The sequence below is a fragment of the Halichoerus grypus genome, chromosome 14 (assembly GCF_964656455.1).
Source record: "Halichoerus grypus chromosome 14, mHalGry1.hap1.1, whole genome shotgun sequence".
NCBI classification, from domain to species: domain Eukaryota; kingdom Metazoa; phylum Chordata; class Mammalia; order Carnivora; family Phocidae; genus Halichoerus; species Halichoerus grypus.
Genome location: NC_135725.1, coordinates 14,694,376 through 14,712,002, shown reverse-complemented (window position 1 = coordinate 14,712,002; position 17,627 = coordinate 14,694,376). Strand labels below are relative to the sequence as shown.

At 39.2% G+C, this 17,627-nt stretch overlaps 1 protein-coding gene across 1 annotated transcript in view; it reads right to left on the bottom strand.

Moving 5' to 3' along the window:
• Positions 1–17,627, bottom strand: part of TMC1 (transmembrane channel like 1) — a 110,560-nt gene that overhangs the window by 79,215 nt on the left and 13,718 nt on the right. The window contains exon 5 of the mRNA XM_078062192.1: positions 87–177. Coding sequence (XP_077918318.1) covers positions 87–177 — 91 coding nt within the window. The remainder of the gene's footprint in view (positions 1–86; positions 178–17,627) is intronic.

Below are 17,627 nucleotides of genomic sequence, written 5' to 3'. Positions count from 1 at the left end.
AGAACCAATTTTCTCCTCCTTAGAATCAATATGGCTGCCATTGAGAATGCATGGCATCAACCAAATTGAGTTGTGAAAATGCTTACCTTGGCCATCATCAACTTAAATGCAAACCACTTCTTTCCTTTCCCTTTCCCAAGGGCTCCTTCATTTTCACTCACAAATTTTTTTGCTTCCCTGAGAAAATAAAACAAAATAAGGGGTAAGGGAGGTATAGGTTGAGAATCATAGGATAGAGGTAGTGGACATTTCATTTTATTAGGTTTGCAGCCTTATTTCTTCTAGACCCTTAGCACATGAATTTAAGCTCTATTTCAAGCTCAGGACTTGAAACAGATGTTTAAGCTTTTTAATTCTGGCCAGGAAGAATAAGATATTTTAGTCTCATTTATTATTATTAATCAGCTGGATCATCAAAAAGCAAGTAATTTGTTCTAAGTGTCAAAATAGAGAATACTAGTTCTTTTCATTTCTACCACATATAAAATTGAATCCAAAGTTGACTTCAGATTCGGGCAGTCAGAATGTTTATTCTAAAATATTTTCTTTTCGGGCGCCTGGGTGGCTCAGTTGTTAAGCGTCTGCCTTCGGCTCAGGTCATGATCCCAGGGTCCTGGGATCGAGTCCCGCATCGGGCTCCCTGCTCCGCAGGAAGCCTGCTTTCCCCCGCTCCCACTCCCCCTGCTTGTGTTCCCTTTTTCGCTATGTCTCTCTCTGTCAAATAAATAAATAAAATCTTTAAAAAAAATTAAATTAAAATATTTTCTTTTCTTCTTTTTTAAGGATTATTTAAAAAAATAATAAGTCAAAGAGTTTAGGACAAACTGACATAGAACATACTTTATTGACCTGGTATTTAATCTCATAAAACCAATTATGACTTGAAACAGAGGAATCATATTATGTGCAGCAAATGGGGTTGAGGGAAGAAGGGAAAGGAAAGGAATACTTTTAGCTTCACATTCCGAAAGGGTCTCAAATATAAACTTTAACCTTATTCCCAAATAGTTACACATTACAGTTGTCACATTAGTGTCTTTGTGTGTGTGTAGAAAAGCATCCACTCAGCAGAATGGTTAATGTTAAATATACTACAATTTCGTAACTTTGGCCAATTTTGCTATTGTTGTGTGTTTGACATGCCAAAAGAATTTTAAAAAGAGAGGTGGCCCAGGCTTGTCTTGACCTTTTAGGGGCCATAGAGGGCATCACCCAGAAGAACCCAAACCTGGACTGCCTTTCCACAGCTGCAACATTGTCAGTTGGTTGGCCCCTGGAATGTGTGATTTTACAGAATAAGACCCTTCGACATATGACTATAAATAAGCTTATTAACAAACAAAGTAAATTTTGAAAAAATGAAGTCAAGGATTTTTTTTTTTTTTTGGTAAGTTGTTCCTTAGTGACAGTGCTAAATTCATAATTTTTTTTTTTAAAGATTTTTTATTTATTTGAGAGAGAGAATGAGAGAGAGAGTACGAGAGAGGGGAGGGTCAGAGGGAGAAGCAGACTCCCTGCTGAGCAGGGAGCCCGATACGGGACTCGATCCTGGGACTCCAGGATCATGACCTGAGCTGAAGGCAGTCGCTGAACCGACTGAGCCACCCGGGCGCTCCTAAATTCATGATTTTATAATACCCGGTGATCAAAACCCAACATGCACCTGCTGACTTCGCCAGTGACTCCACAGTGGCACCTCCTTACTCACCTGCACCTGTGTACCCCCCATATTCTTCCATAAAAACACAAGTGCAATGGAGTAGATTCTCTTCAGTCATCAAACAGACCCCCCAGATGAGTTCCTTGATGGCAGGGACAGTATCTTGTCCCTTCGTATCCCCCACAGCACTGACCATTACTTTGAGCAGAGGAGGTGCTTATTAAACTTAAACCTTCTGGAAGTGGAGCTAAGAGGCAGAACTTGAGATACATACAGACAGGGGAGCATCCAATAATTGTATTTTCCACATTAATTGATGCTCCAAGGCAAAGTCCTTCCGAAACTTTGGAATTGCACCCTTTTACATGAGTCTTCTCAGAAACTTAATAGGGCAGGGGCCTTGGGTGGCTCAGTCGGTTGTGTCGGCCTTCGGCTTAGGTCATGATCCCGGAGTCCTAGGATTGAGCCCAGCGTCCAGCTCCTGGCTCAGAGGCAGATCTGCTTCTCCCTCTGACCCTCCCCTCTCTTGTGCTCCCTCTCTCACTCTCTCTCTAAAATAAATAAATAAAATCTTAAAAAAAAAAGAGAAGAGAACAAAAGAAAAGAAGAGAAGAGAAGAGGAGAGAAGAGAAGAGAAAAGAGAAGAGAAGAGAAGAGAAGAGAAGAGAAGAGAAGAGAAAGAGAAGAGAAGAGAAGAGAAGAGAAGAGAAGAGAAGAGAAGAGAAGAGAAGAGAAGAGAAGAGGAGAAGAGAAGAGAAGAGAAGAGGAGAAGAGAAACTTCCTAGAGCAGACCCCTGGAAAATGGGAAGGGTTACTAGACTGGCCTTGTCGTCAAATGCCCTGACATTTGACATGACCTCTGAGTTATGAAGATTAATTTGAAAATGGTTTCTAAAACACTCTACATATTCTAAAATGTTTAATGAAGCCCTATCAAAAAGTATAAGCTGAGGTCTCATGGCTGGGTTTCTCCATCCATGCAATCAAGAAAACATATCCCATTTAAGCATTAACAATATGTTCTAGAGATGATATGGCAGGAGTGAGCATGGCACCTCACAGACATTTATAAAATGTTGAACTAAACTAAACTCGACTCTAACTTGAGTTCTAACCCAGCCTCTGTGATTTGTCTCTGTGACTTTGCCCGTGCTTTTGACCCTCTCTGTACACATGTTCAGGAAGGTCCTGTTTCTCAGAGGAAGGCATGCATGCCCAGGACTCACACACATGTGAGCATGATCTGCACTTTCCCTCAGTTACTTTGTGGCCTTTAACAGGTCAAGATTCCTCAACAAACGAACTAGAGGGTGAGCAACGGCTTCCCTGCTTGCCCAGTGGTAGCAAGAAGGTGCCATCATAAGTGCGAAAGTGTTGGAGGGATTATTACACAGTGGATTCTCCTGTAACAGTTGTTTCAGAACTGAAAACCTGTTCTAACATGATTGATGCATTACAGAACAACTTAAGCATAATGCAAATTTTGTGTAAAATGTTGCCGCCACTTTATATCCATCTTTGTCAATGTGTCATTGATGATATTTCTGAGTATTATTCCCCTAGCCCCAGTTTTCCTATAAGCCCTGTGGTTTTCATTGCCCTATTTTGCACAGTGTGGTGGGTTTTAGGAACCCATACATGGTGTCATAGTGGAACCGGCCATAATTCAATTATTTGGCATCAAGAATGTTGAAATTCCTACAACCAAGTATACATAGGAATCATCACATCACTCTATTCTAATAAACACATAGAAATAGAGATTCAAACATTCTTCCTCGCAGTAAAATCAAAATTTGTTTTTCAAATGTAAATTGCCTACGTTATGGGCATATTTGCTACTCTAGATACTTAGCAGGTAATTTAAAAGATGCTCAGTTTGGTTTTTTAGAGTTACATCGCTTGCTCGATGAGTGGCCAATTAGAAAACATGACTGCTCTAAGCAGCCATAAGTGTAAAGAAATAGCTATTCTACTTCATATTTCTGACAAGATTTTTAATTTTGTGAACTGATGATTATGTTATAAGATCATTAAACTAGCAAGATTTAAGAGAGAGAGAGAGGGAAGTCGGGGTTATAACTAAATTAAAATCACCACAAAATTAATCATAAATCCATCTAATAATATAGGAATCTCTTTATATGGCACTCATAAGGTTTTTGTCAGTTATTATAAATATAATTTCCCCTGGAACAATCTAAACAAGGTTTTATCATTTGTTTCTTCAACTGACAAATTTTTCCCGATGCTAGGAATAGTTTCATATTTCTCTCCCAAGTACTACCCCACCCCACCCTCAACATACAGATTCTGACATTGATTTTCAGATAAAAACCTGGACTTCACTCCACTCCACGTAGTCTCAGGTAGAAATTTCTTCTCTTCCCTAATGCCCCACCTCCTCCATTCTCCAAAATACCTCCCCCAAGTTTCATACCAGACGGATCCCTAAAGAGTCATTGTAGCTTCTTCTGTTTCCCATTGCCCATTCTTGCCAAAATAAGTAGAGGACTCAACTCATCAGAAGTCTAGGGGATGATGTTAAAATAAAGCCAGGGGTTACAAGGGTGGGCAGAGAATAATTTTTTTAGCAAGAACAGATTCTTGAACCTCCTAATGGGATGCTCTCAGGACATAAGGAAGCACTTTTGCAGCTTGCTGGCCTAGAGGAAGGGACATTGGACGGGAAGAAATTGGTGACTCAGTGACAGAACATCTCTTAACACTATTTTCCAGGCTAACCTTTGCGATGAGTTGCATGATTTCAGGAAAAAAGAAAAAAAAAAAACTAGTAGCTTCGAATCCCATCCTCTCCACTAACAGATTTCTTAACCAGAAGACAACATCTTTCATTGTGCTATTAGAAATAAGATACAAAAAGAAACTATCCAATATGGAGATGAGCACTGACTGATGCTTATCACACTAATGTGCCCATTACAGATATCAGAATCTAAGAAAATAAAGAGCAGAGCCTTTGAAAACTAAAAAGCAAGAAAACATCTGTGTTTTTCCTATAGGTAATTCAACTTCCTACCCATGTGCATGTATCTGGATAATTTAAAGGGATTTTTTTTTTTTTTTGCACAGATAAAATGAATAAGATTTTGTGGATAAACTTTGAATATCCATTGGCTTCAAACCATCCAAATGTCTGACTGAAAAATGTGTGTCATTCCCTTGAATTGCATTCAACAGAAGCTGCCTGCCAAGTCTATAATCCAGTCTCCAGGTCTTGGAGCTCAAGCCAGCCCTGGTGCAGTATGCACAGCTCCCTGCACTGTAACCCCAGACCCAGGGATAAATAATTGAGTGAGATCTATTTAATGGCAATAATACCTGGCCTCATAATTCATTTATCAACCCCTTGTGTTGGTAATTAGAATAATAAGGTTTCATGGGCTTTCAAGAATGCTTTCACAGTTAGTTGAAGGAGCACACTTTGGCCTAACTTACAAAATAGATAATTTACCCACAACACATGATACAGCCCTGATCACACAGGGGAGTCAGGACATGCTATGCTGTCTTTGACACATCTCAACCCAGGAAACATGTTCCCTCTTTGGGTTAGGTTAAGTTGACTCTTCTTTCCTCTTGTTTTCAGTTGGATGGTATGATTAGGCAACCAATGTATTGCTCAAGTAAAGGAAAGACATTTCAAAACTGGTCTTTAAGGCAACTGTAATCAAGACCTGTGCTCATGAACACTTCCCAGTAAAAGGGATCAGAAGAATGAGAAGTCTTTTCTTAATAAACACTGTTGTTTTAAAAAAAAAAAAAAAAAACAACCAATTTAAATGGACTCCAAGTCAGAACTCTGACTTTTCCTAAAATAGTATTGAGTAACTGAAAGGAAGTTTCAGAGGTTGGAAGCTACTCTCATGCACAGAGATTGGAAATAAGGACTGTAGGCCTCCTAGATAATAGAACTCCATGATTAGACAGGTAGTGTTATTTAAAATCATCCTAATACTGGAAGTGATTTTTTTAAAGGAGATGCTGTGGAAGTGGTGGTAATGGTTGGATGCTCGGTTGCATCATCTATGAAATGGAGATACTAATAGCTCTGTCATGAGGTTGTCCTGTGTTTTATGTGAAATAATGCACGCAATAAGTTTAGTCATAACACATGTAATGTGTCCATGGCAAACAGTAAGAGCACTATAAATAGGAACTATTATTAATAGTAATAGTACTAATAGTGCTGACTTCAATTTTTATGCCTGAGTTTCCAAATGACAAAGTTGAGAAAGGACAAGGTATTTCCAGGCAAAACCTCTCAGAAAGCCAACCCATTTCCCATCAGATGACGAGATGTGGGAAGACTGAGAATTGTTCTTGCCACTAAATGAGTGGGAGAGACCCGCATTTGAGACCCACCGTGAGGACGCTGGTGTCCAGCTTCGGAAGACCCAGTTATGCCTCAGCCTGAGAGGATGCAGGGATGAATTCTAGCCTGAGTCCTACTCCAGCCGGGCTGTGCTGCTCCAGAAAGCCTAGGGGCGTCTCTGTGCTAAGAGGCAAAAAGGAATCTCTCTCCCTTGAATATGACTACATTCTATTCAATTCTATGATCTGTGTTTTATCATTGAGACACGGGTTTGAATCTTGGCTCTGTCACACACTAGGTGTGTGCTCTTGGGAGAATTATGAGACTTATGGATCCCAACTGAGTGTTCTCATCTGTAAAATGTGATGGGCAGCAGTAATGGCAGTGACAGCTAACATATAATAAATGCTTGCCATGTACTGGGCACTATTTATGCCCATCATCTCATTGAATCCCTACAAAATCCAGCAAGGTGGCAACTATGGTTACCCCCGTCTCAGAGATGAGAAACTGAAGATTAGATTAATGAAATTAGGGTCCAAGCTTTCCCAAAGAGTAAGTGTCCCAAGTTGTCTGGGATTGGAGCTCAGTGCTCCCAGTTTCCCCTGAATAACATCATTATCTACCTCATGTGATTGGCACAAGGACACATAAAAATAGAGAAGACATGGTATACTTAGCCATTTTTTCTAAGCATTTATTGAGTGTGTTTATTCTTAGCAATGTGTTAAGTGCTTTGAAAGAAATAAAAGAAACGTGGATTCTTTTCTGAAGTTTAAATGCCATTAAGAAAAATGAGATATAAGCCCATAAAATTGTTATATAACAATGTTCAACACCTTTAAAGGAGAGGACACTGGAGGCCTGAGAGCTTGTTGAAGATGTAGATGAGAGAAGAATTAAACTGGGCATCGGAAGCACCGATAGAATTCAAGTAGGCAGAGAAAGGCATTCTAGGCATCGGTTTGTAGGAATTTTTCTAACAAAGGCGATATTCCCACCATGGAGCACATATACAAGCTCATATTCTTAGAGAGACTTACATTCAGCTCTTCAGGAGACCATTGACAGGGCTTGGCAGGCAGACCGTGCTGATTTTGCTCGGTTCATGTTCATTTAAATCAAACACATGCAATAAATTCTGAATACTGTAAACAGATGGATTTACAAGGCATTGCCTCAGAGTGAGAGAGGCCATTCTGCTTTGGAAGCCTGGGTAAAACGATTCTGCACAATACCCGTGTGTTCATGTTTCTACCCTATGCTAAACATTTCTAAGTACTATGGAATATGTTTTCAAAATGCTGTGTTGTGATATTTAGGAGTGCTAAAAAAGAGCCTTAGTTTTCTGTTGGAACAGTGTGTTCTGCCTTTGGCTCCATGAGTGGGCAAGAAATTTCAAATGATGGCAGTTCAGCGAGCTCTGCAAATAATTGAGACTACCTAGTAAACTTGACTGCTTGCTACATGGCAAACTTAAATCTAGAGGTCTGTCCTGAGCACTTGGCAACACAACTTAGGTGAGGTCACCCACAGAGCATTCTATGTTCCTGAGTGAACTAGGCTTTCTACTCAGTTGACTTGAAGTCAGACTATTTCACTGTTTTCTTGCAGAGCCTCCCTTCTAAGCTTTCCTAATGCTTGTGACCAAGCATTGGTCAAGAAACACTATAATATAATGCAATATATGTTAAGAAAGAAAAAAAGAAGAAGAAGAATGTAGCAGGAGGGGAAGAATGAAGGGGGGGAAATCGGAGGGGGAGAAGAACCATGAGAGACGATGGACTCTGAAAAACAAACTGAGGGTTCTAGAGGGGAGGGGGGTGGGAGGATGGGTTAGCCTGGTGATGGGTATTGAGGAGGGCACGTTCTGCATGGAGCACTGGGTGTTATGCACAAACAATGAATCATGGAACACTATATCTAAAACTAATGATGTAATGTATGGGGATTAACGTAACAATAAAAAAAATTAAAAAAAAAAAAAGAAACACTATAATAGGGGCGCCTGGGTGGCTCAGTCGTTAAGCGTCTGCCTTCGGCTCAGGCCATGATCCCAGGGTCCTGGGATCGAGCCCCACGTTGGGCTCCCTGCTTAGCGGGAAGCCTGCTTCTCCCTCTCCCACTCCCCCTGCTTGTGTTCCCTCTCTCACGGTGTCTCTCTCTGTCAAATAAATAAAAATCTTAAAAAAAAAAAAAATTAAGAAAGAAACACTATAATAGGATATGCATAAAATGAAACATTAATTCATCCAGAGAGTCGTGTCTTTATGTAGATATCCCAGTATGTTTGTGTATGTATATGTGAAATAATGGACATATATATATATACACACATATACATATATATGCAAATTCATGCATGTATACTGTCAACACATAATTAACAGCTATTTGAAAGAAGTGATTTATAATACTTAAAATTTCTAATTTTCAGAACTGTAGAAAGATATTTTAGACACATTATATTGAATACATAAAACTATTCCCCTTTCTTCTTCCCATCTAATTTGTCATGATATTCTAATATAATGTTCTCCAAACATTTACTGTAGGATATGCATTTTAATAAGGCTTAACCACTTTTATTCTACAGCAAAAAGCTTATTTAAATCCCCCAAAGTAATACTCCACTTGCCATTCCTTGGTCATATACATAAAAACATCCTCAAAAATGACTTTATGGGGCACCTGGGTGGCTCAGTTGGTTAAATGTCTGCCTTCAGCTCAGGTCATGATCTCAGGGCCCTGGAATCAAGCCCCACATGGTGGGGGGGGGGCCCTGCTCAGCAAGGAGCCTGCTTCTCCCTTTCCCTCCTCCCTGCTCATGTTCTCTCTCTCTCTCTCTCTCTCTCTAATAAATAAATAAAAATCTTTTTTAAAAAATGCCTTCATTATTCTCTTATTGTAAACCTGATAAAGTAAATGGTTTCTTTCAGAATTCGTACCTTACCCAAGATCTGGATGACACTTCCCCTAAACAAAAAAGGCACATTTCCCAAATTAATCATATTCTGTGTTTATCATGTACACATTTGCTTTCCTTTTATTGTTAATGTATTATGTCAAACATATTTAAAAGCATTTCTAGATCATTTTAAGTGTAATTAGTGAATTTCTCTTCTTAATCACCTTTCAAAGATAATACATCTATGGATAGTCTAATAACAAGTTATGAAAATTAGCTGTCACCAGTAGCTGACATTCTAAAGAACGTAAGTTAGGTAAATTGCTATTTATCAAAAATGGTTGGAGGGGAGGATACTCTGGCAACGTGGGAAAACTGATTCAGTGTGTCTGAAGTTAAGAAGATGATAGTAACCATATTTTATCTATGTAGAAGAAAACTTTAGAACTTTCTTTTGTCTAATATTTACTTTTTATTATAATTATTATTATCTTATGGTGTACTGTAAAAAAAATCCCTGTTTATTTGAACTTTGAGATTATTTGAATTCTGGATAAGCAGATATTTGTGAAAGGTAGTGAGTAAGATTGATTGCCAAGAGTCTCATGAGCAACCTTGAATATTGGCATATTTTAGACCATTTTCCAATGACCATTAATTACTCCTCCATCAAGCATCTGGGCAGAATCTCAGGCTGATTTAATGAGGAGGGTATTTGGGATTTTGAGGTCGGTACAAGAGCCATAAATGCCTTCACAACTCTCTAAAAGAGATAGGAGCTGGAGCCCAGTGGGCCACCTGAAAAGCTTGCAAAACCAGGGTGAAGAATAGAACATCAGGTAACTCTGGTAAAATGGTACACTGTAGATAGGAAAGATTAAATAAATCATAAAAGAAATAAAGAAGAACTTTTGGTAGGCAAAAGTATATGTATCCCCAATGTTTCAGAGCTGACTTCCTTGGCAACTGAAAAAGTTTCAAATCTCAAGGAAAAAACAAAACAAAACAATTTTCTCATGTGGTTCCTATCGGCATCCTTTAAGGGAGAATTTCAAAATATTATTTGAAAAACATTATTAAAATTACCCACAGCGATTTTTCTAACCAGTCACAATAACACAGCAAATATTAACAGGTTAAATCCAAAAAGAAAGAATTGTCAGGATCACTGTTCTTATTTAATAGGAAAGATTATTTCTTATGCAATGAAAATGATAAGAGAGGCAATTGGTACAGGTGAACTCAAATGTGAATGATAAGTCAGAAGAGATTTCAGATCCCAATCAAGACTCGATTATTCTTAAATAAAAAAATTTCCCTTAAAGTTGAATTTTAAAAGGAGAAAAAAGAAAAAAAAAAAGAGATAAACAAAATCAGACTTTTTTTTTTTTAATCAGACTCTTAAATACAGAGAACAAATTGGTGGTTGCCAGAGGGGCAGTGGGTGGGGGATGGGTAAAATAGATAAAGGGGGTTAAGAGTTCACTTATCATGACAAGCACTGAGTAATGTATAGAATTGTTGAATCATATTGTACACCTGAAAGTAATATAGCACTGTATGTTAACTATACTTCAATAAGAGAGAGAGAAGAGCAGAATAGGAGGTAAAAAGAGAGAGATTAAAACTCTGTAAATACTCACAGATATGGGAGGAAATTCTAGAATACAAATGAAAGACATTTAGCAGGGTGTTAAAATAAACACTAGAATAAGAGGTTACCAGGAATGCTGAAATTAACAGAACAATGCCTGTCTTTCCCACGGGCAGCTCTAATTCAAGCATTTCATTGTTGGTTACAGATTGAATAAAGAAAATATGTTATAGCATAACAAACAGTTCTTTCTTTAGCCTCTGCTCTCAATTGCTCCAGACTGAGGTCCCTCGAACATAAACTTAGTTAATCAAGGGCATTCTTAGATCCCCCTATGAGGTGCTGTGAGATCAGCCACTGACTGTTGAATTTTCAGGGATTTTGTAAGCAGATTCTTAACTGTTAGTACCTTGAAATTGATCATAATGGGAGTATTTACACCATGGAAATCGGCAAATGCTACAAATCAAGGCTTTTTACCAGCACATTCTTGCCTTTTATTCACAAATTCATGCAGACCCATAAAATGCTTTGTCATATTCATGATTCTCTTGCCTTGGCAATGAGTGTCCCACAATAAAAGAAACCACCATTAATGCGGCCACCCACAAGGAGATAGTAATTGGATGTTTCTGATGTACAGAGCACTACGCTAGGCTCTGCAGAACCACAGAGCTGTGAGACACCTTTCACATCCTCAGGAGCTCACAATCTATTCTGAAGAGAAAGAGATTTACATACAATTTTTAAATGTAATATAATAAAGCATAACAGCAGAGTCAAACAAATAATAGAGAAAGTCTAATTGAGTTCTATTTCTATAACAATTGGCAGAGAAGGGACCTCAGGGGAGAGATGATTAATTCACAAAGGAGGTAGAACTAGAAGCAGCATAGGAAGCATAGGAAGAATGGCAGAAAATTGGAGAGGATACCTGAGGGAAGTGAGAATGTCTACAGAAAATTACAAAATGAAAGACATTTAGCAGGGTGTTAAAATAAACACTAGAATAAGAGGAATCTTGAATTAGCAGAATAATACCTCATTTCCCTGGAAAACATGACTCAAATGAGAAGCGGTGAGTGGTACAATAGAGAAAAAATGAGGTTCTGGGGATGGAGAAATCTGGATTTGATCTTTACCTTGATGGTTACTAGCTGTGTGAGACTACTTTACCTCTGTCAATCTCAGCCTTCTCATCTGTAAAATGGGGATAACTTTCTGTTTTCAAGGTGCTTACGAGGATTAAAAAAGTTAATGTGTGAAGCATCTCCTAGCACAAGATCTGATACATAGTAGACAAAAAAAAAAAAAAAATTGAAAATGGTACCATCCATCTCCAAACCTCATGGTCATCGTCATCAGTAACTCATGATTTGGAAAAGAAGCTGGACTTCAGAGTGTGAATCCAGATTGTAGAGCTCACTGATTTGTTAAGCTTGTAAACTTTGTTAATTACTGGGGAGATACTGAAGGCCTTGAACATAGGGATGACATGTTCAAAGTGGTATTTAAAAAGAACACCTATATAGGGCTATAGGGCATGAACACTGTCTTTGGAGTAATATAGACTTGAGTTCTGGTTAGTGAGTTTGCTGAATTATTTGAGACCATTCCATTATGCTATGGTAATGGATGGAACTCATCAGAAATATTAAGCATAGACAATAAGAAAGCTCTTGGTTCATAATATTCAGGTGAAACTCATAGGCAGGGTAAATTTGGTGTGTCTTGACTATGTAGTCACACAGAACCCCATAATCAGGTGGGCCCAGTGCCTACTTTAATGCTCTGCCATTGGTATCTTGAAATTCTTAATAATTGAATAATTGAATAATTGAAATTCTGAATTATTTTTTTTTATTTTTTAACAAAGGGCCTTACATTTTCATTTTCACCAGATCCTGCAAATTATGTAGCTGGTTCAGCACATAGGATGTGCTAAGTATAGCTAATAAATAAACCTGTAGCATGTGACACATAGGCATAATTAATAAGATGTGTTCCAATACAGATAGTAAATACGTTAGTAACCTGTAATACCTGCCCAAGAAAGACAGAAAATAGATGGAAAATACGATGAACAAATAAGAATATTATAGTTAGAAGTGGATGGAAAAGCCAACTTATGATGCTGTCACTTTGAGACTGATTATCTGTCACCACTAAATTGACCACCCATGGGTGTCATCCAATATGTTTCTGTTCTCCTCATGTGTGTTCTGCTCAAGAAAAGCGGCTACAACTTGTAGCATTTCAACAGGCTAATTAACAAGGAACTACTATAGTCAAGCGTACTTGCTCGGTGTCATTCTGATAGAGCAAATGCCTATCATTGGCCTGTCATCTTCATTCTATAGGATCCTTTGGGACATCTGTCCTCTTTTTTGTTTGTTTGTTTGGTTTTTTGTTTTGTTTTGTTTTGTTTTTTTAAGAGAGAAAGAGTGCACGTGCAAGCTCAGGCAGTGGGAATTAGGGGGCAGAGGGAGAGGGCGAGATAGAGAGAGAGAATCTTAAGCAGACTCCACACTCAGCACGAGCCTGATGTGGGGCTAGATCTCACAACCCTGAGGTCATGACCTGAGCCAAAATCAAGAGTCAGACGCTTAACTGACTGAGCCATCCAGGTGCCCCAGGACCTCAGTCCTCTGAACCACACCATCAGTAGAATAAGAGAGGCAGGGCATGTGAACATTGTGAAATCCAGGATTCAGGAAATGTGATCCTGTGGCCTACTATGCCACTCTATTGCCATTCCTTCCTGCCGTGTTTATTTATCCCATCTATTTGCTCTCACTTGTCACTATACTTTAACTTGACTTAATAGACCATGTGATTTGAGCATGTTAGTTTGGTCTACAAACCCTTCAGTCCCATGACCACTGGTAGAGCTTGCCCAGTAGTAGACTTAAAGATCTCCATCTCATCAAAGTAATTTTCTACACAAGTTCAAATCATGGTTCTACCACTTAATGGGTGTCTGAGCATAAACAATTACTTATCCTCTCAGAGTGTTGGTTTTCTTACATGCAAAACCAAAGTAACAATACCTATCTTGAAGGATGGTTGAGAGTGATAAATGAAACTATGATAGTAAAATAATAGTAGCTAACATGTGAATGATTACTATGTGCCAGCATCATTCTAGGTGCTTTAGATCTTAACTGATTTAATCCTCTCAATAATTCTACAAAGCGGTACTACTTTTATCCCCATTTATAAGTGAGAAAAAGCAAGGTTGCAGAAGTTAAGAAAATTGCCCAAGGTCACAGCATAATGCTTAATACCTACTAGGCATTTATTAAATAATAGAAAAATTGGATGTCAGGGTGCCTGGGTGGCTCAGTCAGTTAAGTGTCAGACTCTTGGTTTCGGATCAGGTCATGATCTCAGGGTCGTGAGATTGAGCCTTGCATCAGGCTCCACGCAGCCTGCTTAAGATTCTCCCCTTCCTTCTCCCTCTGTCCCTCCCCACCCCCACTCACACACACTTTCTCTCTAAAAAATTAAAATTAAAATTAAAATTAAAAAATTAAATTAAATTTTTAAAAAAGAAAAATTGGATGTCAACATTACATCTTGATCAACAAAATTCAGATGCACTGATTTCCAAGAGTCTCCACTCTTTGGACGAGAAAATCAATATACATAAGGTACTTATAAAGTACAAGAACTGAAAGCCGCTGCTTTGGTTGAGTTATTGACGAAAAAGAATCCCAAATGGTTAAAGCGTGTGTTAGTAGGTGTGTACACATGATTAAAGGTCCTCTTGTGTGGAAGTCTTCATTCCTTCATAATGACACATAAAGGAAAGGCCTTTGTGAAACAAAGGAGAAATCATGATTCTTACTTATAAAAATCTCAAGCTCCAAGGAAACTTGAGAGGAATGGATGGGAGCCAGGGGGCTAGTTTTCCCAGATGGCTCTGGCAAAGGAAATCAACTCCGGTCTATTCTTATTGTCCTAGAAATATATTCGTTCCCCTGACCAAAAAAAATACAACAAAATCAAAAACAAAACAAACAAAAAGAATACTGGAGGGTGAAGGAAGATTGAGTAAGGAAGAATATTACCTTAATGACTAGCTGACCATTAAAAGCACATGTTTAAGGTGATTAAAATCCTAAGAATTACTTTCTTGGCTTTACTGAATGTTCCATTAATAAATCACCAGGCCAAGTTAGCCAATGGAGAACTCCCAGAAACACTGGGTCAGGGGACCACAAAGCTAAGAAATTAAAGCAGTCGGTATAGCTAAGTAAACATGGTTGTTATCAAAATAAATAAATTCAAAAGGGCTTCTACCCAAGAGCCATTTCCATGCAAAAGTATACTGGAGTATTCCCATACCCTGCTTTGTAACTCATGAAATGTGAGAACTGCTCCCTCCCCAAAATCAGCTTCTTTAAATAATCAGTTAAGTGAGGGTTTTTAATTATTTCTTGTATTAATAGGCACAGAAGCATTTTTTTTCCCTTCAAACAGGTGCTTTATACACAAGTACATTGTGTAGAAGAAGGAAACCGTGAAGTCTCTGCTCGAAGCTGGTGGTGTAGCCGAGCACCACTCTTAATTAACCTCTGCTCCCTTGCCCTGAAAGGATTTCACCAAACCACTGGAACTCTGAGGAAAGCAGTCTGAAAACCACCAGCCACAATCCAATCCCTTCATTGTATAAATAAATCCATGAGGCTCAGAGAGGTGATGTTAGAGGTAGAACTTAGCCCCGAGTCCACGTCTCTTAATTTTCAATCCCCAACCTACCCTACTGCAACAAAATAAAATGGTTGCTCGTTCAGGTGTAGTCAGGCAGGCTTTACATCTACCCCGTAGAATGTTCTGGTATAGTCAGGTTTGAGGTTTCAGGATGAATAATAAGTAGACCAGTTATTTTCCATCCAGGTGTTTTATATCACCTGTGGTGGTTGCTACCAGGTTAGTGCAGCCACCGATTACAGGGAGGAATGATCTATCTGGTCAACCAACTTGAGTGAAACCCATTAACAACTTAAAAACAAATTATGCCTAAAATCCTCGCTGTTGGATATTTTTTTGGTTAGTTACTAATAAAACATAGAAATTGACTTTCAAATAGTTGGAAAATACACCAGTATTTCCCTTCCCCTGTCCCACCCCTCAACATATCCTCACCCATTCGATAAACAGTTTATGGAGTAGGACGTTCTGCTTACTGAGGTTTTTCTGCTTCTCAGAATCAAAAGACATGGCCCTCAATCCTGACTGTATATCAAGGACTTTCAGAGCAGAAAACAAAAATATGCATATTGTAGTCTGGGACAGACACATCTGCCCTCCCGCCCGGAGATTATCATTCAACAGGTTTAAGGCCACATGAATGTACAAAACTGCATTAACACACAGGAAAACACACTGAAAAACATAGTTCCACAGCGACAGTGGAAAGGATGTAGCTTCTCCTCAGTCAGAAAAAGCCAATACTGCTGGCCTTGAAAATGCCAAGCTCCAATTCCTGAGCCGTATTTGAGAGTCCTTCGGGATTAACAACCCATTTTTAGGGCTTCGTGCCTATTATTAACTGCTTATTTTAACTGTCGCTTGGCCATCAGCTCTGAAGATGCTCACATTGCTAGTGGTAGATCCTCTTTCAGAATGTGGGAACTACCCCCGAGCACCGCCCCACCCCGGCCCCGACAGCATCCTCAGAATAAGCTACTATTCCCAATGCTTTACTCTAAAACACATCTTGAAAGCCTGACCCTCTCTTAAATCTGTTTTAGAAGTTTCACCAGTTTTTCAGAGGCCAGAGCCAGATGGAAAGCCTTGGAACCTCGATGCAGATCCAAACCTATGATCAAAGTATCTGCTCTAGTTATATTGAGCCTTGGATTCCATATACTTAGCAAAGATTGATGACTAGAGGTAAATTCTGGGAATAACATAATCCTCAGAAAGATTCTCTCAGAGTTAGACATCCCTGAAAGAGATAAAGGGTAGGAGAAAAGCTCCCTGACTTCCATGTTGGGGCAGAGAAACCTTTACCTCTACTATAAAATATTGACTGCTTGCTCTAATAATGTGATTGAAATCCATGAGGGAGAAGCTCAATACAACATTCAGAAACCCATAAAGGGAGACAAGCCCGGGCACCATAGTGCCAACAATTTCATCACAGAGGCTGAAATCAAGGGAATCAGGCTGACCGTGACCACCAGCACCAGCTGTGCAGAGAATTGCAAAGCTACAAAGCAGGACCCACTTCTGGCCATGGAGAATCGTCACAAGATAGTGAGCATTACTGACAGGTGAGAAGCCATAGTTGTTTCTTCTCTGGCCCTGCATCTGAGCTTCCATTCTGCAAGCTGGCTTTGAAGCTGACGTTCTGAATCACTGTCTTGGTAACATGCCTAACTTGCTCCCTTGCTGCACGGGTAGGAGGCAGCAGACTGGAATGCATGCAAGGTTTAACCAAGTAGCATGAGCAGCTGATGTGGATTGCTTGAGAACTGTGCACACTGAAAAGTGAATGCCAAGTCCCAGCTGCTATTTCCCTGAAAGAATGAGGGTCCAGATCCTCCATTTGTCCAGCAGAAGCTGGACGTCTGGATTTTTTTTTTTTTTAATGTAGGCTCCATGCCCACCGTGGAGCCCAATGTGGGGCTTGAACTCACGACCCTGAGATCAAGACCTGAGCTGAGATCAACAGTCAGACGCTTAACCGACTGAGCCACCCAGACGCCCCTGGATTTTTTTTTTAATGTGAAATCTCCTACTTTTCAATGTTTGACAACAAAGAAAAAATGTTATAAAAAAATATACCCCCAAATGGTTAAAATGGCAAATTTCATGTTATATATATATGAATATAAAATGAAAAAATAATAAAAGAAAAAGAAACAAAAATCATGTGGGCCAATTAAAAACCTAACATTCAGACCTAAGACCTGGATTGAGCTGCAGACTCCCCATTTTCAATCTCTGCCCTAGCAATAGGGCCTGGTATTCTCTTACTGCCATCCCAATCCCTCTCTCTCTTCCCCCCTTCCAAAAATGGGTTCATTCCTGGACTCAGCTCAAGGCTCCAGGTCCTGGAATCTGCCAAGGATTACCCTGGGTACATTTGGAAGACCTGAAAGTAGTTTGGCCCCAG